This window comes from Castor canadensis, chromosome 6, assembly GCF_047511655.1.
Source record: "Castor canadensis chromosome 6, mCasCan1.hap1v2, whole genome shotgun sequence".
In the NCBI taxonomy this organism is placed as follows: Eukaryota; Metazoa; Chordata; class Mammalia; order Rodentia; family Castoridae; genus Castor; species Castor canadensis.
Genome location: NC_133391.1, coordinates 46,065,650 through 46,092,394, shown reverse-complemented (window position 1 = coordinate 46,092,394; position 26,745 = coordinate 46,065,650). Strand labels below are relative to the sequence as shown.

General features: G+C 36.4%; 1 protein-coding gene across 2 annotated transcripts in view; it reads right to left on the bottom strand.

The window, feature by feature from the left end:
* Positions 1–26,745, bottom strand: part of Hfm1 (helicase for meiosis 1) — a 117,790-nt gene that overhangs the window by 34,541 nt on the left and 56,504 nt on the right. For both annotated transcript variants that reach the window (XR_012448942.1, XM_074076498.1), the window contains exons 21-28: positions 10,637–10,728; positions 9,100–9,206; positions 8,971–9,018; positions 6,313–6,410; positions 6,099–6,230; positions 4,041–4,126; positions 3,752–3,835; positions 3,468–3,625 (exon numbers count right to left, since the gene is read on the bottom strand). Coding sequence is in view for 1 of the 2 variants with exons in the window: in XM_074076498.1 (XP_073932599.1) it covers positions 3,468–3,625; positions 3,752–3,835; positions 4,041–4,126; positions 6,099–6,230; positions 6,313–6,410; positions 8,971–9,018; positions 9,100–9,206; positions 10,637–10,728 (805 nt within the window). In the remaining variant the exon portion in view is untranslated. The remainder of the gene's footprint in view (positions 1–3,467; positions 3,626–3,751; positions 3,836–4,040; positions 4,127–6,098; positions 6,231–6,312; positions 6,411–8,970; positions 9,019–9,099; positions 9,207–10,636; positions 10,729–26,745) is intronic.

Below are 26,745 nucleotides of genomic sequence, written 5' to 3'. Positions count from 1 at the left end.
TTTTAAAATTTCATTTTTTAAAAGGCATTATATACCCTTAGTTTCCATGTAAAAGATCTCCCTCCATCACCGACTGTGGAACCAGTGTTTGAACTCAGGGCCTTGTGCTTGCAAAGCAGGCACTTTACCACTAGAGCCACAATTCCAGTTCATTTTGTTCTGGTTATTTTGGAGATGGGGTCTAGTGAACTACTTGCCAAGGCTGGTCTCAAACTTTCATATAATCTTTATAAGTATGATTTCTGAAGCATTGGTAAGTTTACCTTAAGCTTATAGATAAAATCAATTATCGTAAAATATGCAGAAATAACTGATAGTTTTTAACTCTGTGGTCACTGTGTCACTTTAAATTTGGGGGTAGCTATAATAAATCTACTCCTACTCCAATATTATGCTTCACAGTGCAAGTCTTAATAAGTTTTTCTTTTTTCTTATTTCTTTTAAAATGTCATATTGATTGCTGGGAAAATTGGTTATCTGCCTGCAAAAAACTGAAACTAGATCCATGTTTATCACCCTGTACTAGCATCAACTTAAAATGGATCAAGGACCATAACATCAGACCCAAAACTCTGAAGTTAGTACAGGGAGGAGTAGGAAACACTCTGGAAGTAATAGGTATAGGGCAAGGACTTCCTCAATAGAACCCCAGCAGCTCAGTAAATTAGAGAAATTATAGACAAATGGGACTTAAAAAAACTAAAAAGCTTCTGCACAACAAAACAAATGGTCTCTAAACTGAAGACACCACCCACAGAGTGGGAGAAAATATTTGCCAGCTATACATCAAAGGACTGATAACCAGAATACACAGGGAGCTCAAACAACTAAACTCCTCCAAAATCAATGAATCAATAAAGAAATGGGCAACTGAACTAAACAGAACTTTCTCAAAAGAAGAAATCCAAATGGCCAAAAAACACATGAAAAAATGCTCACCATCTTTGGCCATAAAGGAAATGCAAATCAAAACCACACTAAGATTCCACCTCACTCCTGTTAGAATAGCTATCATCAAAAACACCACCAGCAACAAATGTTGGTGAGGATGTGGGGAAAAAGGGACTGCTGGTGGGAATGCATAGTGCAACCACTCTGGAAAACAATATGGAGGCTTCTTAAAAATCTAAACATAGATCTGCCGTAAGACCCAGCAATACACTTCTAGGGATATACCCAAAGGAATGTGACTCAGGTTACTCCAGAGACACCTGCACACCCATGTTTACTGCAGCACTATTCACAGTAGCCAAGTTATGGAAACAGCCAAGATGCCCCACTACTAACGAATGGATTAAGAAAATGTGTTATTTATATACAATTTAATTTTACTCAGCCATGAAGAAGAATGAAATCTTATAATTTGCAGGTAAATGGGATGGAACTGGAGAACATCATCCTGAGGAAGGTTAGCCAGGCTGAGAAGACCAAAAATCGTATGTTCTCCCTCATATGTGGACTTTAGGGCAAAGGCAGTAATGTTGTTGGACTTGGGTCACACGCTAAGGGGAGAGCACATATGGGAGGAATGGGGATAGGTAAGAAACCCAAAACTTGAAAGTGATGTTCCCACTGCAGAGCAGCTAAACAGTAACCTTAAAGCGGCAGAGGTCAATTTGGGAAGGTAACTGGGAAGTAGTGAAGAGGTCTGGTAGAGATGAATCAATTCAGGTTGTAATACACTTGTGCATGGGAGCAATGCTAGGAATCTCTCTGTATATCTATCCTTATTTCAACTAGCAAAAACGCTTTGTCTTTCTTATTATTGCTTATATCTACTCTTCAACAAAACTGGAGAAAAGGGCAGAATAGGTTCTGCCTGGAAGCTAGGGGGGTGGGGAGGGAAGAGGGAGGGAGTGAGGGGCAAGAGGGAGAAATGACCCAAACAATGTATGCACATACGAATATATGAATAAAGGAAAAAAAATGTCATATTGAACCAAGTTAACTAGTCCCTGTACAAAAGAATGAGGTGCTCCTCTGTGTGCACTTCATAGAAAGTAGAATTGAAATACAGGAGCAGCATACAGCCTGTTACATAGTTTCCTGGATTCTGCCCTCTTAGCTTAGCTAATTAACATGAGACATATTACACTGAGCCTTTTGATAGTTATCATGTCAGTGCACAGATGGGTATGTAGAGGGAAAGAGATCTGCTAGAAGGAAGAGCTCTTATCTGTGAGAAAAAAAGTAGAATATTTAGGATTAAAGTTGGTATGAAAAATAGAATACTGATTGCTAGTTACTATATTACAAATAGTATTGGTCTTTCTAATGTGAATGAAAATTATTGTCATTCCTGGTGGAGTGGTTGGAATTTTCCATGGTCTTTTTCTAATTTGTCGCCACAGGGATTTGGGTTGGTTGCCCCCTGAATGGCTTCCTATTTTTCTCCATACTGTTTTGAAGACTGCCTGGCCTATGTCTTGCTTTATCATCAGTCATGATGATTCTCACCACTCTCAGCATGGTCTCTTGCCTCACTCATATGGTTAATGTTTTTTCTCTTTAATTAACATGCTTCTGAAGGCCATCTGAACTATTGATTTTTCTGTTGTTGGCAAAGAGATCTGTGTGTTTTGTCCTTCATGTAACTGCTCAAGCAATGTCCACCAGTGGGTGCATGCAGGACCAAGACCCCTAGCTTCTGGCTTCGGGTCTAGCACTTCAGCAGCTGCCCTTGTGCCCTCAAGCAGGTTTGGGCAGATTTGCTTGACTTATGTCTCAGTTGTCTACTATAAAAGGGACATGCTGACCTACCTCTTGGGGTGTTGTGAGAATTAATGAATGTTGGCACTGTGCTTTGGGGAAAAAAGTTACTAAAATTTCTTTGTCTCAATTTCTCCTGTAGATAATATTTATATCTTATATAAACATTAAATAATCAAATACTTGGAACCTACTAAGTACTCGAAAAGTATTACCTATAACTGCAACTGACATCCTTAGAGTTTGCTTATGACATCATGGGAGAAAATAATATCTAGAAAAATGCTGAAGTGAAAATTATAGAATGGCACACTAGAGAAGTAGGCATAAGGGAAGGCACTTCCATCATAAGGTTGATTTTTCTATATCCTATAATGGAGTTAACAATAGTTTGTTGGATTTTAATTTGGAGATAGAAGCTATATTTTGAGGTAAGAAGGAGAAAGACTATACCTAAAGAGTACTAAGGCCATGAATGACTAGAGAACAGCAAAATTAGAAAGACTTGATAAAAGTCATCTATTCATTTGTTTCAGACCATGGTGATAGATTATATGCTGTGTTTTCCTGAGGACTGAATGTAACAATTTAAAACAGACCCAAAATTAATACCTTCTTTAGTAGACAAGTAAGAGAAACTACCCATTATTTTCTCAAGAAAAATATAATTTAATTGATCTCACAGTGATATTACTGAATTTTTCATTTACGGTAAATGCTTAGAAATAAAATCAAATAGAAATTTCATAATTACTTACATAATTTTGTACTTAAAAACTACTTGGTTATCCGCATCACCTATAATTAATGTAGTATAGTGAGAATCTGGTGCTGTTCTTTTAGTTTGTAGCTGATCAAAGTTTTTTAATATAATGGTCACTAGTATTTCCGCCATGGTATCGCTATATCTTGCAATCTTCAAAAAAAGGATAGGTATAAAAGTGTTAAAAATATAACCTTATTATTCAAACTCATCTCTAGTTATGGGTAGTTTTACTCTTGGAAAGATAATCAAAATATTTAAGAAACAGAAGACATTTACCTGTTGTACTTCAAGTTCATATTTTGGTAAATGCATCACAGCTTCTTTTATTTGGGTTCCAAAAGGGGGATGTCTATTTAAGATCTAAACATATTTATATATTATATTCTTACCATAACACTTAAAATATTTTTAGATGAATAGTCTTAACAATGATTATCACCCAAAATCTTAGTGATATATAACTTATGACTATGAAATTTTTTAATAGAAACAAAGATCATAAAAGATAGCCTTTAGAATGTAAATAGAATTTAGGTAACATTAGGAATAAGTGAATACTAAGTACCAGTTCAAGTTCTCTGGCATCTGTTGCTTCTATTTTTTTAAAGGAGGTCAAACCTGCATTTACCATGGCATTTGACAATGTTATACCTGTGGAAAATTAATAAAAGAGTTGTACTGAAATAATTCACTTCAAATGAAATTTATACTTAAATATTTAACAACTACATTAATAAAAAAAACTTTTGGGTTAGGAGCACTTGCTAGCATCTGTACAGCCCTAGGCTTAATCCCCAGGACCACAAAATTAATAAAATAAAAACTTAAAAACTATTAAGTCAAATATATAATGGTGATTTGCATATTGTTGGAGCGTATCCTCCAAAGATTTGTGTGGTAGAGACTTGGTCCTCAGTATGGCAGTGTTGAGATGGTACAACCTGTAGGAGGCAGGGCCTAGTGGAAAGTAATGAAGTCATTTGGGGTTCCATCTTCTTAAGTGGATAAATGCCCTGTAGTGCCACACTAGCTTTTCTGTTCCTTAAATATATTAAGTTCATTTTAGCGTTGGACCTTTGTTGTTTCCTTATGCTTTCAGAAACTGGATTTTTAAATTCTTATACTTTTATAAATAAATTTATCAAATCCATAAATAGAGGATACTATAAGAATTTTGTAAGCCCAAAGCATTACCTCCTTGTCTAAGGCACATATATTACTAATGAAGGTATGACATCCCTATTTCCTTACTCAAACTTTTAACTATTCCTGGGAATTTCTCTTACTAATTCTTAAGACCAAAGTTTCTAGTGCTCAAATGCATATTCTTTAATGTTCACTTCCATGTTCCCTCAAAACTTTTCCTGACTTTTAACATAGATTATATTCACTGTAAAAAATCAATTTGTGGTAATTATTTTTTTCATCATACCCAAAAGGCCTTGGATTTGCTCTTTTTCTTGTTTACTTTTCTATTAATTGTTTCTGGGAAATATTTGCTTTTTGTGTTCCGCTATACTGAGTATGTGTGAAAAACAAGCTAGTGGTTGATAATCTGGAAAGGACAGAATACAATAGATGCCCAGACCACCAATATCTTTGGAAGTTGGAAAGACTGTTTTTTTCAATCAAGTATAATAAAACATTAATAATCATTTAAACTAATTTCAATTTTTTCTGTAGGATCCTATTTTCTACATGTTGTATGAAACCTCCTTCCCAATTTAGGACACTCACCTTTAATTTCTAGTCTGTTTCGACTTTACTTTCAACAGCTAATGACACTGTTACCCCAGTTCTCAAGACTTTCTGGTCAGCCCTCTGCTACCCCCAGATTTCACATTTAATGGAAATAAAAAGGAGGACTTCAAAAAAAAAATCCAGAGGGAGATCTTTGTTCAAAAGACTAACAAGACAATACATTCCATAATTTTTAATGTTCCCAAAAGATATAAAATTATAAAACAAGGCTGTTAGTCACGGGATAACATTTTTGTTTTTAAAATTCTAGCTATTTAAAGAGTAGGGTCACAAAGTCAAAGGTAACAAACTGGAAAATGCGAGTCCATAAGTCTGATCCTAGTTTTTATAAATGGCATCTTGTATAGCTTTTTCAGTGAGTATCTTATACTAATCTCCAATAGAAAGAAAATAATCAGGCACAATGTTTTGTCTACAGAATCTATATGAAGATCAACACTAATATCCTACTATTGCTGAAAGTGGAAAAATATATAAGTAACATAAGTGTCTATAATTAATTAATAATGGCTAAGATTGCTAGATATCTTGTCATTGAAACACAGTTAAATATTAGCCACAGAAGTGAAAGTCAGCATCACATAGTTACCTAATTACTGAAACAAGTTCATTCTCAGTATGAGAACAAATTTTAAAATGGGTGTATTTTTATTAGATTTTTCATGCACTATTCAGTTGATTTCAAATGTAACAAAAAGCAAATGAAAATCATATTTTCAAAAATAAAGTAGAGTATTTATTTAGGCCCATAAAACATGTTTTCCTTTACAGGTCTATAATCATCATAGCATAATTCTCTTAACAGTGAAATGTAAAATAAATTGCAGACAATGACAGACTGCCTGCTGTACTCAGTACCTACCAATTTTTTCCAGCTGTTTGGATACATACAGAGAGTTTTCCCAAAGTTTACACCTAAAACATTTAGCTAAAATCAAACTATTCAATAGAGCAGTGAACTTCTTCTCCTGAGCAGCCACAAAATCTGACAACCCTAAAAGAAAAAGTTTCCAATATTAAACCTAGTACACTAATTTACTGGAAAAACATTGAAAATCAACTATCCTAAAACATACATCTTGCAATTCGTGAGCCATTTCTAAAAATCTTCGCTGTGTCTTGTGTCAAAGCAAAATCTTGTACAGGAATGCATCCTAGTTGGGCCTGAATAAGACTGAGGAAAAAGAAATTTTGTTATTTCCTTCTAAAAGTTATACACAGTATTTCACATCATTGACTGAAGTACATTCCTTCTTAAAATTTCTGTCTGCCTTGATTTATGTCATTATTGACTTCCTTTTCCCAGCTCCTGAAAGTTCAGTCTCTTTTGTTTTTGTTTTTTCTCTTTGTATTCACTCATCTCTCTCTTAAAAATCTCAAGGTTTATCAACAAAGAAGTAACTGATGGAAAATGTAGATGAGGCACTTTTAAATGCAACTCCTTTTAAATAAAACTTCTTGTGAATGTAAAATTTCTGGAGTTGAAATACTTTTGAAGTAATACCTGTTTATATTTAATAGCAATATTTCTATTAATAAATAGAATATTTTTCAACATCATACTTCCTCGTTGGAAACTTTATTATAAGAAGCAGCAATAAAACAGGGATAGGAGGGAAAACAGGGACCTATTCCAGTAGGTAAACAACCATGTTTCTTTCTACCAGACAAGGCAAGTAGTTATATCTGGTGATTTTACCTTCCTGGGCTTATCTTCAGCAGACACCTCTGCCACCTCAAGTAATGGGGGCACAGTTACATGGTAGTTAATTAATGACTAAATTAGAGTTACTGTAAGGATTAATGGGATATGGTATTGAGTCAGTAAGAATATGTTCAGCCATGACTGAACCATATTTTAAATGCAAGTGGTCTAGTCTCTTGTGTAAAAGAAATACAGAGTTAAGCAGTCTAGGGTCCCATACCACATCCAATTAAAAAATTGCAGTTAAAGCAAACAGAGCTAGAGCTAGTGCTAAAGAGGGAAGATCTAGCACTTAAAGTTATGAAAATTTTTAAAAAATGTTTTTGAAGTATAAAATTTAAAACCAAGAAAATTAACATTACTTGGAGAAGAAATTCAACAAAGTAACAGGAATATATATGAGAGAGCCACAAAAGTGATACTGCTAGCCATCATCACCTACCAAAGACTGTATGTAAATTTTGTATTAAGAAAAGATACCCCACACATATACTCTTCTTGGCTATACTCAAATAAGACACACAAAAGTGGGAAATTATAATGGTAATCAAAATTATATGCCAGGAGCGAGTGGCTCATGCCTGTTATCCTAGCTACTCAGGAGGCAGAGATTAGGAGGATCTCGGTTCGAGGCCAGCCCGGGCAAATAGTTCACAAGACCCTAACTTGAAAAAACCCATCACAAAAAACTGGCTCAAGGTATAGGCCCTGAGTTCAAACCCTAGTCCACACACACAAAAAAATCATGATATGTAATAAACCCAATTATAAAGTTAGTAGTTTTTAAAACTGACGGCCCAATCAAAAGAATGTATTATCCAATTTAAGGCAAGGTTAGTGGAAGCACTAAAATTGCAAATAAAATATTAATGGGAAAATACCTTGATTTAACTTGATTCAGTATTTGATGTGATACAATATATTGGGGAAAAAACAAAACAAAACATGGAGTTGGAATCAGGAGCCCTGTGTTCTAGTTCTTAGTCCCTCATAAAACAACATACTTGGCCAAGTGACAACTTATCTGAATATCACTTAATTATCTCCAAGTTCTCTATGATCTCTGAGGATATTTGACTTGCCAGAGAAATACAGATAAGAAACAGAACATTAACTTCTGTGCTCCAAGCTACAGATCTGCAAGATGTATTACATATCATAATACATATGATACATATAACATATAATAATAATATATAATAAGATGTATTTTATATCTATATCTCCAGAAGATTGTTTTGTAGGTATCTGGAAGATAAAACTCAATGAAATATCAGAAATATCCCAAAGAATGACCTTCTCTAGTTAAAGAAAAATATTCATTGGCTAACTGGTTTTGTTAAGCTACCTTTAAAAAAATCATTTCACCCTAAATTGTATGATTTAAATCAAAAGACCTTAGTACTCAGAACACCAAGTACTTGGCATAGCAGAAAATAATACTTGTGACTACAAACTGGGAAAAAGTCACTACAAGTTACAGTGTAACCTTAGTTTAGTTTCCAATTACTACTCCTCCGTACAAACTCCCATTCTTGGCAGAATAGCTATCCATTATCATATATGCCTTCCTTCCTTCACTCAGGTTTTTGCTTCTATCTGTCTCTTCCAGAATGCCACCAGCATTCAATAAAGATTTATTATATGTGTTTTAGCTGTGCCCATTATTTTTATATGCACAGTTCTCATTCAAGCTAACTTGAAAGTCTTGCTGAAGAGAAGCATAAGAAGCACATTGTCCTTCTATTGCCTATTTTGTCTCAACAGAACACACTTTCAAAAAGTGTTTGTTAATTAAAAATGTTTAGTTTTTTGTGGTTATGGAAATTGAACCAGGGACCTTGCACATGTAGGAAAGCAAGCCTGTAATCACAGCACTTGGGAGGCAGAGGCAGGAGGATAGTCAGTTCAAGGCCCACCTGTGCTACATAGCAACATCCTGTCTTTAAAAAAAGTAAAAGAAAACCTTCATAAATATGAGTCATGAACCAACAGGCAGCACATTAAGATATTTAAAAGTTATTATTACCAATTTACTTTCATTTCTCTTGTTTTAATTCTTCCTTCCATTGGAAATCTGTAAATAAAAAACATGGAAAAACTTATCTAACTAAATAAAACATCTTAAAATTATTTAAAAGACAGGTAATTTCTGTACCTGATAGTTATCCGATTTGGGTCTTTGTTCAAAGTATTCAGTGTTTTCTTTTCATTTATCCTTAACTGTACATCTAGAAATTCGTTGCAGCTGGCTATCATTGTGACCTACAAAATTTTAGCATTTGTCCATTTAATGAAGTACATTTTTAATTCTTTTCTCTCATCATTTTTCTCTGAATTTACTTATTTTTTATGCTATCTGGACTCACTATAGTTTTATTTATTAACACAACAGAGTTAAAAGCCTGCTTTACACATTTTGCTTCTTTAAGGATTCATTCATTCACTAACAAATGCTTACAAACATCTCTTATATGCCAAATACTGTGGCATATGATTAGACCTAAGGACTATACCAATAAGACTGTAAACATCAATAAGACAAAATTTAGAATATTCAGCCCAGTGCCTAACATATGATAATAGGCTCTCAGTAAATAATTGTTCTTGTTACTACTCCTACTTCTATTACTATTTGCTCTTCCATAGCTTGCAAATCATTATCCTAATTATTTACTAATGGAAAGAATGCTCTTGATATCAAGAAATTTGGATTCTATAGAGTAGTTCAGATGACTAGACAAGCACTCCCTGTGCTTTGTTTTCTCAAATGTGTAAGATGGAACTAACACTTGTTCTAATTCTCTTACACACTTGAATCAGAAGTCATTGTTAAAATTAGATATTTTATAGTTTGATTTCTTCTTAATGAAGAATAATATTTACATGAAATACGAACTTTTGATTTGTCATATTTGTCATCAAATTTTGTTCATGTGACTCTAATAACATTTCTACTGTGCAATCTTTAGTATAATAATCTTATGCTAATCAACTTAGATATTTAAAATTTGAAAGAATGATTTAAGAGAATAAATATTTTCTTTTACAAATCTCCTTTCATATTCATTTCTCCAGCAAAGAGAGGAAAAACCAACGCAGTTACCAGGCATGGTGTGTTCACTGTTGCAGCTACAAAGTTGTCCCCACTATTGATATTTTAGCATAATCTATTATTATTCTCATTTTCTCCATGATCATTTATTTTTCTGCACCATCATCAATAATATCCAATTTCCAATGTTGCTGCCATTCAGATGCATAAGATTTAAGGAGGGGCTGCAGATACAGGGAGCCATAGCACCATGTTGCAAACACTGATCTTCATTCATGGCAGAATTTCCTAATGTGTCATGCTACATTGTCATGTAATCTTTCTCACATATAATATTTGGCAGTCACCATTAAGGTAATCATTACTACCATGTAAGTTGTAAGGTAGCTGCCACACCTACTTTGGGTATGTATATAAATCTTCTTATCTCTGATATGAAATACAACTAAAAACAATATATTCTAAGGAGGAATAGTTCATAGTCCATTATCAGAGATACACTGAGGGAGGTATAAGCATTATTAAAAATCTTTCCTTTCTGATCATTCAGTTTTAAATTATGAGATATGCATAGTAATTGTCTTTCCAATATTATTTGGTACTATATGTCATTATCTATTTTCTAGTGAAGTTAACTTACCAGATCTGATAAAGTTTCTTTTCCATTGATTCTACAAAATTTCTTCACTGTCTCAAATGTGATATAATACCAAGCCATCAATCTTCCTGCCTCTGTGACAAAAGATGGAAAAATAACTGAAAATAACTTGCTTTTTTAAAAATCAGTATAACAAATATTACCTTAACATCTACTCTGTGCCAACAGCAATATTTTGCATGAGAGACACACCAAAAATTTTAGAAGGTACAGTCTATAGAACTTATAACAAACATGAAATAGTGAGAGAATAAAATTCAATGAATGACAATATTTACACACAAAAAAAGTAAAGGGGAAAAAACCCTAAGAAATCGGTCAGTGTGGGATGGCATACAAGAAAATGGGATGGGTCTTGAGCAGGGTGTTTTGTTTGGTACTGGGATTTGAACTGAAGGCCTCATGCTTGCTAGGCAGGCACTCTACCATTTGAGCCATGTCCCCAGTTATTTTTTTCAGATAGGGTCTTATGAGGCTGGCCTCACAATGCAATGAAGCGTGCCAAACTTGTTTGCTAAGATAGAGATCAGAAAGATTATACACCATCACCAAGTCAGCTTCATCCCAGGGATGCAGGGGTGGTTCAACATATGCAAATCTATAAATGTAATACAGCACATCAATAGAAGCAAAGACAAAAAATCACTTGATCATCTCAATAGATGCAGAAAAAGCCTTCGACAAGATCCAACACCACTTCATGATAAAAGCTCTAAGAAAACTCTCAACATTGTAAAGGCTATTTATGACAAACCTACAGCCAACATCATACTTAATGGTGAAAAACTGAAACCATTCCCTGTAAAATCAGGAACGAGACAACTATCCCCACTCCTATTCAACACAGTACTGGAATTTCTAGCCAGAGCAATTAGGCAAGAAGAAGAAATAAAAGGAATACAAATAGGTAAAGAAACTGTCAAAATATCCTTATTTGCAGATGATATGATCCTATACCTTAAAGACCCAAAAAACTCAACTCAAAAACTCTTAGACACCATAAACAGCTACAGTAAGGTGGCAGGATACAAAATCAACTTACAAAAATCATTAGCTTTTTTATACACCAACAATGAACAAACTGAGAAGGAATATATGGAAACAATTCCCTCAAAAAAAATCAAATACGTAGGAGTAAATTTAACAAAAGATGTGAATGGCCTCTACAAGGAGAACTACAAACACCTGAGGAAAGAGATCGAGGAAGACTACAGAATCTTCAGACTATAGAAAGATCTCCCGTGCTCATGGATTGGTAGAAACAACATAGTAAAAATGGCTATACTACCGAAAGCAATCTACATGTTTAATGCAATTCCCATCAAAATCCCAATGACTTTCATCACAGAGACTGAAAAATCTACTCTAAAGTTCATTTGGAAACACAAGAGACTGCGAATAGCCAAGGCAATACTCAGCAAAAAGAGCAATGCTGGCGGTATCACAATACCCAACTTCAAACTATATTACAAAGCAATAGCAATAAAAACAGCATGGTACAGGCATAAAAACAGACATAAAGACCAGTGGAACAGAACAGAAGATCCAGATATGAATCCACACAACTATACCCACCTCATTTTTGACAAAGGCACTAAAAATAAATGATGGAGAAAAGACAGCCTCTTCAACAAATGTTGCTGGGAAAAGTGGTTATCCGTCTGCAAGAAACTGAAACTAGATCCATGTCTATCACCCTGTACTAGTATCAACTCAAATGGATCAAAGACCTAATTATCAGACCTGTAACTCTGAAGTTACTATAGGAAGGAGCAGGAAACACTCTGAATTTAATAGGTATAGGCAAGGACTTCCTCAATAGAGTCTAGCTAACTTTTTGCCTGGGCTGGCCTTCCAAATCTGGATCCTCATGCCTCTACTTCCTGAGTAGCTGGTATTGCAGGCATGCACCACCTTGCCTGGTCATGAGCAGGGTTTTATTATTTTTATTTTTTAATATATATTTTATTATTGTGTTGGGGATACACTTTGACATTTACAAAAGCCCTTAGAATATATCAATTGAATTCACTCCCTCTATTATTCTCCCTATCCTCCTTCCCCCAATCATGGAATAGTTTCAACAGGTCTTACTTTTCCAATTACATATATGTGTACATAATATTTGCACCATATTAACCCATCTATACCTTTTCCCCACATCCTCCCCTCTCCTACTACTACCAATTCTTCAGAAAGGACCTATTCTGCCCTCCTGTTTTCGATTATTGTAAAAAAAAGTTTTTTTTGTTTAGGATAGCTATACATTGGGTTCCATTTTTTTATTGTTTTATTATTCATATGTGCATACAAGGCTTGGGTCATTTCTCCCCCCTGCCCCCACCCCCTCCTTCTCCCCCCCCCAATACCCAGCAGAAACTATTTTGCCCTTACCTCTAATTTTGTTGAAGAGAGAGTATAAGCAATAATAGGAAGGAACAAGGGGTTTTGCTGGTTGAGATAAGGATAGCTATACAGGGCATTGACTCACACTGATTTCCTGTGCGTGGGTGTTACCTTCTAGGTTAATTCTTTTTGATCTAACCTTTTCTCTAGTTCCTGGTCCCCTTTTCCTATTGGCCTCAGTTGCTTTTAAGGTATCTGCTTTAGTTTCTCTGCGTTAAGGGCAACAAATGCTAGCTAATTTTTTAGGTGTCTTACCTATCCTCACCCCTCCCTTGTGTGCTCTCGCTTTTATCATGTGCTCATAGTCCAATCCCCCTGTTGTGTTTGCCCTTGATCTAATGTCCACATATGAGGGAGAACATACGATTTTTGGTCTTTTGGGCCAGGCTAACCTCACTCAGAATGATGTTCTCCAATTCCATCCATTTACCAGCGAATGATAACATTTTGTTCTTCTTCGTGGCTGCATAAAATTCCATTGTGTATAGATACCACATTTTCTTAATCCATTCGTCAGTGGTGGGGCATCTTGGCTGTTTCCATAACTTGGCTATTGTGAATAGTGCCGCAATAAACATGGGTGTGCAGGTGCCTCTGGAGTAACCTGTGTCACAGTCTTTTGGGTATATCCCCAAGAGTGGTATTGCTGGATCAAATGGTAGATCAATGTTTAGCTTTTTAAGTAGCCTCCAAATTTTTTTCCAGAGTGGTTGTACTAGCTTACATTCCCACCAACAGTGTAAGAGGGCTCCTTTTTCCCCCCATCCTCGCCAACACCTGTTGGTGGTGGTGTTGCTGATGATGGCTATGCTAACAGGGGTGAGATGGAATCTTAGTGTGGTTTTAATTTGCATTTCCTTTATTGCTAGAGATGGTGAGCATTTTTTCATGTGTTTTTTGGCCATTTGAATTTCTACTTTTGAGAAAGTTCTGTTTAGTTCGCTTGCCCATTTCTTTATTGGTTCATTAGTTTTGGGAGAATTTAGTTTTTTAAGTTCCCTGTAGATTCTGGTTACCAGTCCTTTGTCTGATGTATAGTTGGCAAATATTTTCTCCCACTCTGTGGGTGTTCTCTTTAGTTTAGAGACCATTTCTTTTGTTGAGCAGAAGCTTTTTAGTTTTATGAGGTCCCATTTATCTATGCTATCTCTTAGTTGCTGTGCTGCTGGGGTTTCGTTGAGAAAGTTCTTACCTATACCTACTAACTCCAGAATATTTCCTACTCTTTCCTGTATCAACTTTAGAGGTTGGGGTCTGATATTAAGATCCTTGATCCATTTTGAGTTAATATTGGTATGGGGGATATACATGGATCTAGTTTCAGTTTTTTGCACACTGCTAACCAGTTTTCCCAGCAGTTTTTGTTGAAGAGGCTACTATTTCTACATCGTGTATTTTTAGCTCCTTTGTCAAAGACAAGCTGGAGTTATAGTTGTGTGGCTTCATATCTGGGTCCTCTATTCTGTTCCACTGGTCTTCATTTTTTGTGCCAGTACCATGCTGTTTTTATTGTTATTGCTTTGTAATATAGTTTGAAGTCAGGTATTGTGATACCTCCTGCATTGTTCTTTTGACTGAGTATTGCCTTGGCTATTCGTGGCCTCTTGTGTTTCCATATAGATTTAACAGTAGATTTTTCAATGTCTTTAATGAATGTCATTGGAATTTTGATGGGAATCTGCATTAAACATGTAGATTACTTTTGGGAGTATCGACATTTTTACTATGTTGATTCTACCAATCTATAAACGTGGGAGATCTCTCCACTTTCTATAGTCTTCCTCAATCTCTTTCTTCAGAAGTTTATAGTTTTCCTTGTAGACGTCATTCACATCTTTTATTAAGTTTACACCTAGGTATTTGATTTTTTTGAGGCTATTGTAAATGGAATTGTTCTCATACATTCTTTTTCAGTTTGCTCATTGTTAGTGTATAGAAATGCTAATGATTTTTCTATGTTGATTTTGTATCCTGCTACCTTGCTGTAGCTATTGATGATGTCTAGAAGCTTCTGAGTAGAGCTTTTTGGGTCTTTAAGGTATAGGATCATGTCGTCTGCAAATAGGGATATTTTGACAGTTTCTTTACCTCTTTGTATTCCTTTTATTCCTTCTTCTTGCCTAATTTCTCTGGCTAGGAATTCCCATATTGTGTTGAATAGGAGTGGAGATAGTGGGCATCCTTGTCTGGTTCCCGATTTTAGAGGGAATGGTTTCAGTTTTTCTCTGTTAAGTATAATGTTGGCTGTAGGTTTGTCATATATAGCTTTTATAGTGTTGAGGTACTTTCCTTCTATTCCTAGTTTTCTTAGAGCTTTTATCATGAAATGATATTGGATCTTATCAAAGGCTTTTTCTGCATCTATTGAGATGATCAAGTGGTTTTTGTCTTTGCTTCTGTTAATGTGGTTTATTATGTTTATTGATTTTCATATGTTGAAGCACCCCTGCATTCCTGGGATGAAGCCTACTTGGTCGTGGTGAATGATCTTTTTGATGTATTGTTGAATTCGGTTTGCCATTATTTTGTTGAGGATTTTTGCATCAATGTTCATTAAGGAGATTGGCCTATAGTTCTCCTTTTTGGAGGTGTCTTTGTCTGGTTTTGAGATAAGTGTAATACTGGCTTCATAAAAAGTGTTTGGCAGTTTTCAATCCCTTTCTATTTCGTGGAACAGTTTAAGGAGGGTTGGTATCAGTTCTTCTTTAAAGGTCTGATAGAGTTCAGCAGAGAATCCATCAGGTCCTGAACTTTTCTTTTTGGGGAGACTCTTTATTGCTGCTTCAATTTCATTCGTGTTATAGATCTATTCAGGTGATTAATATCCTCTTGGTTTAGTTTTGGATGATCATATGTATCTAGAAATCTGTCCATTTCTTTAAGATTTTCAAATTTATTTGAATATAGGTTCTCGAAGTAGTCTCTGATGATTTCCTGGACTTCCATGGTGTTCATTCTTATCTCCCCTTTTGCATTCCTGATTCTACTAATTTGGGTTTTTTCTCTCCTTACTTTAGTCAGGTTTGCCAGGGGTCTATCGATCTTGTTTATTGCTTCAAAGAACCAACTTTCTGTTTCATTAATTCTTTGTATGGTTTTTTTGTCTTCTATTTCATTGATTTCAGCTCTTATTTTTATTATTTCTCCCTTCTGTTTGTTTTGGGGTTTGCTTGTTCATGTTTTTCTAGGAGTTTGAGAGGTATCATTAGGTCATTGATTTGGGATCTTTCAGTCTTTTTAATATTTTGGCTATAAACTTTCCTCTCAGGACTGCCTTTGCTGTGTCCCATAGGTTCTGGTAGGTTGTGTTTTCATTTTCATTGATTTCCAGGAACTTTTTAATTTCCTCTTTTATTTCATCAATGATCCATTGTTCATTAAGTAATGAGTTATTTAGTTTCCAGCTGTTTGCATGTTTTTTGTCTTTACTTTTGTTGTTCAGTTCTACTTTTGCTGCATTGTGATCAGATAGTATGCATGGTATAATTTCTATTTTCTTATATTTGCTGAGGCTTGCTTTGTGCTCTAGGATATGATCTATTTTGGAGAAGGGTCTGAGGGCTGCTGAGAAGAATGTATATTGTGTAGAAGCTGGATGAAATGTTCTGTAGACATCAAGTAGGTCCATTTGATCTACTGCATATTTTAGATCTTGGATTTCTTTATTTTTTGTTTGGATGACCTATCTATTGATGATAATGGGGTGTTAAAGTCTCCCACAACCACTGTGTTGGAGTTAATGTATATTTTTAGGTCTGTCAGGATATGTTTGATGAAATTGGGTGCGCTGACATTGGGTGCATACAGGTTGATGATTATTTCCTTTTGGTCTATTTCCCCTTGTATTAGTATGGAATGTCCTTCTTTATCTCATTTGATCAATGTAGGTTTGAAGTCTACTTTGTCAGAGATAAGTATTGCTACTCCTGCCTGTTTTTGGGGGCCATTGGCTTGGTAAATCTTCTTCCAGCCTTTCATCCTAAGCCTATTTTTATTTCTGTTGGTGAGATGGGTCTCCTGTAAGCAACAAATTGTTGGATCTTCCTTTTTAATCCATTTTGTCAAGCGGTGCCTTTTGATGGGTGAATTAAGTCTGTTAACATTAAGTGTTAGGACTGATAGGTATGTGGTCATTCCTGTCATTTAGTTGTCTTAGTTGTTTGAAGGTTTGATTGTATGTACCTAAGTTGAGGTTACTCTCTACTTTCTTGCTTTTTCTTTTCCTGTAGTTTGGCGCTGTCTGCCCTTTCATGGTTAAGTTGGGTTTCACTTTCTGTGTGCAGAATCCCTTGAAGAATCTTTTGTAGTGGTGGCTTTGTGGTCACATATTGTTTTAGTTTCTGCTTATCATGGAAGACTTTTATTGCTCCATGTATTTTCAATGATAGTTTTACTGGGTAGAGTATCCAGGGGTTGAAGTTATTTTCATTCAATGCCCAGAAGATCTCACCCCATGCTCTTCTTGCTTTTAATGTTTCTGTTGAGAAGTCTGCTGTGATTTTGATGGGTTTGCCTTTGTATGTTGTTTTTTCTCTCTTACAGACTTCAATATTCTTTCCCTAGTTTCGGAACTTGTTGTTTTAATGATGATATGTCATGGGGTAGTTCTATTTTGATCTGGTCTGTTTGGTGTCCTGGAGGACTCTTGCATCTGTATGGGAATATCTTTCTCTAGATTTGGGAAATTTTCTGTTATTTTGTTGAATATATTACGCATTCCTTTCGCTTGTACCTCTTCTCCTTCTTCGATGCCCATGATTCTCAAGTTTGGTCTTTTGATGGAGTCGGTGAGTTCTTGCATTTTCTTTTCACATGTCTTGAGTTGTTTAATTAATAGTTCTTCAGTTTTTCCTTTAATTACCAGTTCATCTTCAAGTTCTGAGATTCTGTCTTCTGTTTGTTCTATTCTGCTGGATTGGCCTTTTGTTTTGTTTTGCAGTTCTGTTTCGTTCTTTTTTCTGAGGTTTTCCATATCCTGGGTGGTTTCCTCTTTAATGTTGTCTTATTCTTGTCCTGAGTTCATTTATCTGTTTATTCATCGTGTTCTCTGTTTCACTTTGGTGTTTGTACAGTGCTTCTATGGTTTCCTTTATTTCTTCTTTTGCTTTTTCAATTTCTCTATTTTTGTTGTCTTGGGATTTCTTGAGTGTCTCCTGTACATTTTGGTTGACAATATCCAGTATCATCTCTATAAAATTCTCATTGAGTACCTGTAGTATGTCTTCTTTTAAATTATTCTTGTGGGCTTCATTGGGTTCTTTGGCATAGTTTATCTTCATTTTGTTGGAATCTGGATCTGAGTATCTGTTTTCTTCATTTCCCTCTGGTTCCTGTACTAATTTTTTGCTGTGGGGAAACTGGAATCCCTGTTTCTTCTGTCTTCCCATCATTGTCCTTGGTGTTGTTACTGTGCCTGTACTGTGTACAATTAAGTATTTTCTAGCTTTTAATAATTACAATAGTAATATTTAGAATTGAAGTATGAGAGGAGATGGAAAGCAAGAAGTTAAAGAAAAAGGGAAAAACAAATAAACAGACAAGTAAGAAAACACAAAACAAGGAATCAAAGAAAAATGTGTCAAAGGTATAAACAGGGAACGTTGGTGTACTAATTGACAGTAAGCTGAACAGGCATTAGAGAGACAGAGAGAGGATTGAAAATAAAAAGTAAAAATAAAGAAAAATAAAAAACAAGCAAATTAAAAATATATATATATAAATAAAATAAAACAAAATGAAAAATAGAAAAAAAAACCCTCCAAGTTCAAATGCAATGAAGTTTCAGTCTTAATAATTTTGGTGTCCGTCTCAGTCTCCAGCCCTGGAGATGATGCCTCAGATGTTGTTCTGTAGTTGTCTCCTCAAAGGGGACACATTAAGTAGAACAAAACTGCACACAAAAAAACAAAAAAACCCACAAAGTGTCCCAAGTTCAAATGCAATACAGTTTCAGTAAGTTTTTCAGCATGCAGGTGTAGTTCGGTTGTGTTCTCATCAAAGGTAGGGAGAGAGAAAAAAGAAGAGAGTCTGGAGACAGTTCTGTGAATGGTATCTGCGGCTATGGCTTGCCTGCCTGCTGCTCTCAGCCTGCTGTTGCTGGAGGCGTTATTTATGCAGATCTCAGGGGTGAGCTTAACACTCACCCGACCCTGCAGGCTTTGTTTACTCAGAGTTCTCCTGTGCATGAGCCTCTGCTACAAGCTTTCCCCTTTCCAAGCACACTGGGGGAGGTGACACTGCACCTGCTTTCTCAGGCCTGCATGTTCGTTTACAGCTCACGTGGGAAGTGGGTCTTCCTCCCCCTCTCCTGTGGAGTTTTCCTCCCACTGCCACTTTTACAAGTTTTTCTGCTCCTGATTACTGGGTGGTGCTGCTGCTCCTGCCAGCCACTGTGTTTGTTTACAGCTCATGTGGGAGGTGGGTCTTTCCCTCCTCACCTGTGGAGTTTTCCTCCCTCCGCCACTCTCAGAAGCTTTCCCGCTCCTGGTTGCTGGGTGCACACCCCCGCTCCCACCAGAGCCTCTCAGGCCTGGCCCAGCTTATTTACAGTTCTGGGAAGGATTCCCTTCCCCCACTCTTCGGCACTCAGTGCGCCCCACCCTCTTTCCCACATGTCTTTATTGTTCTTATTGCTTATTACTCAGTTTCTCTTTTTTTCCCCAGGTGGGGGTTGGTCTTTCCAGGGGGCTATGCTGATCTGGCCCAGGGTTGTCTGTGGGAGTACCGCGGTACCGCTAAGCTCACCTTGTCCGCATCTTCCTAAGCCGTCTGGGTGTGGGTGACTGGTGGCCCGGGGGCCCTCCTGGTTTCTCCGTTTAACGTGAAGTGGAGATTCTCTGCGCTGGCTGCATGTGTGTAGGGGTCAAAGTTTTGCCTCTTCTCAGTGGTTTTGCCTGCAAGGTGTGTCTCCAGCATTGCTCCAAGATTTCACTACAGGAGGCACGCTTTCTGCTCCCTCCCTCTAGCCGCCATCTTGGAATCTCCTCCCATTGGTCTTCCTTGTAACATTTCCATTTATATATGTATTATAATCCGAATTGGTTCATCTCCTATATTCTTCTCCTTTCTACCTTTCTATTCTTCTCCTTTGTACTTCTTATGGTAATTTCAACAGGCTTTAAAACTCTATATTCATTCTTGTATAGCAAGTACATCAACCATATTCACCTTCTTAACTTCCTTCTTCTACCCTCCCTCTCTAGTATGTGTCATCCCTTTAGTGTGTCCTGTTTTTTCATAACATTGCTTATAATATATTGGGTCTATATTCCACATATGAGAGAAAGCATGCGGTCTTTAGCTTTCTGAACCTGGCTAACTTCACTTAAGATGATATTCTCCAGTTCCATCCATTTACCTGCAAATGACAAAATTTCATTCTTCTTTATGGCTGAATAAAATTCCATTTTGTATAAATTTTCTTAATCCATTTATCAGTAGTGGGTCATCTTAGTTGTCTCCATAGCTTAGCTATTGTGAATAATGCTGTAATAAACATCAGTGTGCAGGTGCCTTTACTGAAACCTGACTTACATTCCTTTGGGTATATCCCTAGGAGTGGTATTATTGGATCATGCAGCAGGTCTAGTTTTCATTTTTTGAGGAGCTTCCATACTGTTTTCCATAGTGGTTGTACTAATTTACATTCTCACCAATAGTGTGTGAGGGTTCCTTTTTCCCCACATCCTCACTCACATTTGTTGTTGTGCTTGATGACAGCAATTCTAGCAGGAGTGAAATAGAATCTTAATGTAGTTTTTATTTGCGTTTCCTTTAGGGCTAGGCATGTTGAGCATTTCCTTTTTTTTTTTTTTTATTTTGGCCATTTGGACTTCTTTCTTTGAAAAAGCTGATTTAGTCCATTTGCCCTTTTCTTCATTGGGTCGTTGGTTTTTTGGAAATTTACTTTTTTTGAACTCTCTGTATATTCTGGTGATTAATCATTTATCAGATGTATAGCAGGCTTTCTCCCATTCTGTGGGCTACCTCTTCAATGCTGTGACCATTTCTCTTTTTGTGCAGAAGCTTCTTAATTTCATGTAGTCCCATTTGTTAACCCTTTTTCTTCATTGTTGAACCATTTGAGTTTTATATAGGAAGTCATTGCTTTATGCTGTTAATTTCAGTGTACTCCCTGCTCTTTCCTGCACTAGCTTCAAGGTTGCATGTCTTATATTAAGGCCCTTAATCCACTTCGAGTTGCTACTTGTACACGGTGAAAGACAGGGATCTATTTCTGCAGGCAGATAACCAGATTTCCCAGCAACATTTGTTGAAGAGGCTATCTTCTTTCCATTGTATGTTTTTGGCACCTTTGTCAGAAATTAGGTGAGCACAGCTGCATGGATTCATATCTGGGTCTTCTATTCTGTTCCACTTGTCTCCATGACTGTTTTGGGGCCAGTACCATGCTATTTTTTTATAGCTACGGCACTGTCATATAACTCGAAGTTGGGTATTGTGATACTTCCAGTGCTGTTCTTTTTGCTCAGTATTACCTTGAGTATTTGTGGTCTTTTGTACTTCCAAATGAACTTTAGGGTTGATTTTTTTCAATCTCTGTGATGAATGTCACTGGAATTTTGAGGAGGATTTCATTGAACATGTAGATTGCTTTTGGTAATTCAGCCATTTTCAAATATTGATTCTGCCAATTCATGAGCATGGGAGAGGTTTCCATCTTCTGTAGTCTTCTTTGTTAAGTTTATTCCTAGGTTTTTTTTTTTTTTTTGAGGCTATTGTAAATGGAATTTTTTCCCCATAGTCTTTCTCAGTCTGTCTGTTGTTAGTACATAGAAAGGTTACTGATTTTTGTAAATTGATTTTGCATCCTGCAACTTTGTTGAAGGCTGTTTATGATGCCTAGGAGTTTTTTGGCGGAGTTCTTAGGTTTTTTTAGGTATAAGATCATATCATCTGCAAATAGGGATAGTTTGACTTCTTCCTCTTTTCCTGCATTCCTTTTACTTACTTCTTTTTGGATAGTCATTTACAGCCTTTATTATGTTAAGGTACATTCCTTCTATTTCTTGTTTCATCAGTGCTTTTATCATGAAAGGATGCTGGATTTTGTTGGCTTTTTCTGCATCTATTGAGATGATCATGTGGTTCTTGTCATTGCTTCTGCTAATATACTGCATTACATTTAATGATTTGCATATGTTGAATCATCCTTGTATCCCTGGGATGAAACCAACTTGACCACAGTGTATGACCTTTCTGATATGTTGTTAAATTCATTTTACCAGTATTTTATTGAGGATTTTTGCATCCAAGTTCATGAACAAGATTAGCCTATAATCCTTTTTTTGTTGTGTCCTTGTCTGGTTTGGGGATGAACGTAATACTGGCTTCATAGAATGCGTTTGGCAGTGTGTCTTCCCTTTCCATTTCATGGAAAAGTTTGAGGAATGTTGATATTAATTCTTCTTTAAAGGTCTGGTAGAATTCAGCAGCAAATCCATCAGGTCCTGGACTTTTCTTTTTTGGGAAATTATTGCTGCTTCAATTTCATTACTTGCTATAGATCTATTTAGGTGATTTATATTTTCTTGGTTCAATTTTGGACAGTCATATGTGTCAAATATTTATCCATTTCTTCTAGATTTTTCCAATTCACTTGAATAGTTTTTGAAGTAGTCCCTAATAATTCCCCAGATTTCCTTGGTGTTTTTTGTGATCTTCCCCTTTTCATTTCTGATTTTATTAATTTGGCTCTTTTCCTTCCTCATTTTAGTCAGACTTGCTAAGTGTTTATCAATCTTATTTATCTTTTCAAAGAAGCAGCTTTTTATTTCATTAATTGTTTATATGGTTTTTTGGTCTCTATTTTATTGATTTTGGCCTTTATTTCTCTCCTTCTGCTAGTCTTAGGTTTTGCTTATTCTTGTTTTTCTAGGAGTTTGAGATGTAACATTTGGTCATTTATTTGAGATATTTCTGTGTTTTTAATAATGAGCAGGGTTTTTAAAGTGACTAATATGAGGAAGGCATGGTGGTCCATGATTGTAATCCCAGCTACTCAGGAGGAGGAGGGAGGAGGATATAAAGTTGGAGGCCAGCCCGGGCAAAGTTAACAAGACCCCATATCTCAAAAACCACATAAAAACAAAAGAAGTTCAAATGGTAGAATAGTTACCTAAAATGCCTGAAGCCCTGGGTTCAATACCCAGTACCATAAAACAATTTTAAAAAGTGACTAATATGCCTTGGCAGAGAAGAAATAAAGCTATTATGATCTTGCAGGAAAAAAAAGCAAGGCTTGTTTATCAAAAGTGTAAAATTCAGAAGACTAGCATTAGAATAACTTAAGTGAAGGATATGGCTTAATAGTGATTAGGAGTTAAGGTCAGCTAACCTGGTTAGAATCCTTGCTTCTCCATGTATTAGGTAGGTAGGTAATCATGTACAAATTACTTAACAGTTTCTTAAACTATTGGGATAATTAAAGTACCTACCTCAGAAATTTGTTGTGAAAAAGATTAAAAGCAACTTAAAAAATACATATGTAGTACTTGGTAGTTGCCCAAATTTAGTAAATGTTAACTACTTTTATAATTAAGAAATAATGAATAATAGAATACAGAGGACTTCCACGTTCCTTGAATTGTTATTTAAAGGAGTTTAGATTTGATTTGTAAAACAGAGGACCACTTAAAACTCTTGAGAACTGTTTTAATTAAATTGGAGTTTTAAATAAACTGTTCTGGAAATAGAACAGCGGGTTGGTTGGTGGAGGGAAGATGAGTGGAGCGGGGGTGAGAAAATGATGGAATGGAATTCACTGAAGAGGTTACTAGATTTAATTATATGTTGTCTAAAAACATTCCATAGAATTTCAAGTCTTATAAATATACATACCAAACAGCTGGGGAAAGCAAAGTGCTTCTCAAGGAAAGGACTTATATTTATGCATGCACTATAGGTTTTGATAGAGTAATAATGTCACCATTTTGTGAATCTCCCAAAATGGCAGCCCTGCCCCTTAAAAGAAATTCCCATGCTCTAAGACAGCCCCACCCCTACCAGAGACTACCATGCATGCGCTAACTTCCTTAACCTCCCCCTTTTATAAAAGCCACACCTGGCCCAGAGTCTGGGCTGAGCCATCTTTCCCCTGCCAGCCTGGCGGTTCGAGCCTACCATTAAACTTTGCTCTTGGATGTGAGACTTTTCTCGTGAGCTTTCTTTGTGAGTGGCATTTTTCCTAAAAGGTTTTTCTGAAGAAGAGAATATTTTGGCATCCCAACTGAGTTAAAGGCATCAAGGACACTGTACTGGAGGCAGAATTAGCACTCAGAGATGGACAAGTAGCTAGGCCAGCTTAAAAGCCACTTTCTTAATTAGGAGCTTGGTATGTCCAGCCAAAATGTGGGTAATGCAGTAGGTCAAGAAAGGGAGCTTCCGAAAGAAGAATGTGTGGTATCAAGAATATGGTTATTCTTAAGATAAATTTAAACATGGTCCTCTCACCATGTATTTACTAAATATAATTTTATTATAATATAAAGTATCTCCCTACTAAAGAAAATGAAAAGTTGTAAGAAAAAGATTTGATTCTTGTTGACTTATAGTAGGGACAAAGCTTTCTAAAGTAAGACAGAAAAATAACCCAGAAAGGAAACCATGAAGAAAAATAAATTAAGATTAAAGGGATGTAAATGAATGAGAAAAATCTGCAAGTAAAGAAAGGAAATGCAGAAGCGACTTGCTATCACTGTGGTTATTGTGTGATGAATATTACCACAGTAGCAAATTTAAAAGCCATAAAAATAAAGTTTGGAGACACAGCATGGAGGCCATCAGAATGCACCTCTCAGATCTCATACTACAAGAAGTACCACTGACTGATGGTCACAACGTCTGTGTTATGAATTCATCATCATGGAATTCACCCAAAGCTCACACTTTCATGAGTACCTCCAAACTGATATGGAGCATGGCAGGAAACTAGGACAGAGGCATAAGATAAGGGATGCCTAGACAACTTTAGTGTGAGGATTCCCCATCAGTTTGCTAAGTGAATTTAGGATTGCTAACGTCTAAGGTTCTTCCTCCCCACACCCTCTCCTTTCTTTCTCCCTTTCCTTTACTGCATAGAAGATCTAAATCCCAGTTTAACCACTGTCCCAGCCTCTTAGGGATCCTCTCTCTGCCTCTCTGTCTCTGTCTCTGTCTCTCTCTTTCTCCCTCTTCCTCTCACTCTCCCTCTCTCTCTCATACAAGGGTTTGAACTTAGGGTCTCATGCTAACTAGGCAAGCTTGCTCTACCACTTGAGCCAAAACCCCACCACTTTTTTGATTTCATTATTAGATAGGGAATCAACATTTTGCTCAGAACCAGCCATGGACTGCAATCCTCCTACCTACATCCCCCCTCATAGCTGCACCACCACACCAGGGCATATTTTTAAAAGATTAATCCTTCTTAAAATAGGAAAAACTTTGATATGAACATACACTAACAGATAAAAAAATTGAGTATTATGACCACAAATTAAAAAGCAAAAACTATATGAAGCAAAATTATTAGAATATACAGACTAAGAACTTATATACAATACACTCAAAAAGAAAAAATAAATATTAGTAATATGAAGGAAAAAAGTTATAAAAAGGAATTAATTAGAAATACTATGTTAAAAACTTCCACCTTCATCAATGGCAAGTAAATAATTATGAAGCAACCTTCTTATTCAAAGTCACTAAAATAGCTAAATAAAGCACAACTATCTTCTACAAAGTATCAAAGAACTAACAAAATATTTATCTGGGAGAGGACTTAATCCCAAAGAGACAAAATAAAAATTTCTAGATTTTACTCCTAAAAAGTAGGGATTATAGGTTTTGGTCAGGGTTAATTTTTGACCTAACAACACCCTCTGTTGATTTTTGACAACTCAACCACACTTTAAGAAATGTTATCCTGAGGAGATTCCAAGATGGCAACTAGAAGGAGGAAGCAGAAAGCATGCTTCCTAAAGTAAAATCACGGAGAGACGCTGGAGATACACCTTACAGGAAAAACCCCCGAGAAGAGGCAAAACTTTGACTCCTCCACACCCCCAGCCCGCGCATACTATCCCCACTTCACGTTAAACGGAGAAACCAGGAGGGCTCCCATGCTGCCAGACACCAGCTCCTAGACCACTTGGGAAGACACAGACCACAAGGTGAGCTAAGCAGTACGTGGTACTCCCACAGACAACCCTGGGCCAGATCAGCATAGTCCCCTGGACAGACTGACCCCCACCCAGAGAAAAAAGAAAAAAAAAGTGAATAATAAAGAACAACAAAAAAGACACATAGCAAAGAGGGCAGGGCGCCCTGAATGCTAAGGCGGGGGAGAGGCAATCCCCCATGGAACTGTAAATAAACAAGCCGCTGGAGAAGGCAGGAACAGCAGCACACGCCCAGCAACCAGAAGTGGTAAAGCTTGTAAAAGTGGCAGTGGGAGGAAAACTCCACACAAGAGGAGGGGAAGGCCCACTTCCCATGTGAACTGTAGATAAACATGCCAGCATGAGAAAACGGATGTAGCATCACCTTCCCCAGTGTGCTTGGAGAGGGGAAAGCTTGTAGCAGTGGTGGTTGCACCCAGAAGAACTGTAAATAAACAAAGCCTGAGGGGCTAGGTGAGTGTTAAGCTCACTCCTAAGATCTGCATAAATGAAGCCTCCAGTAAC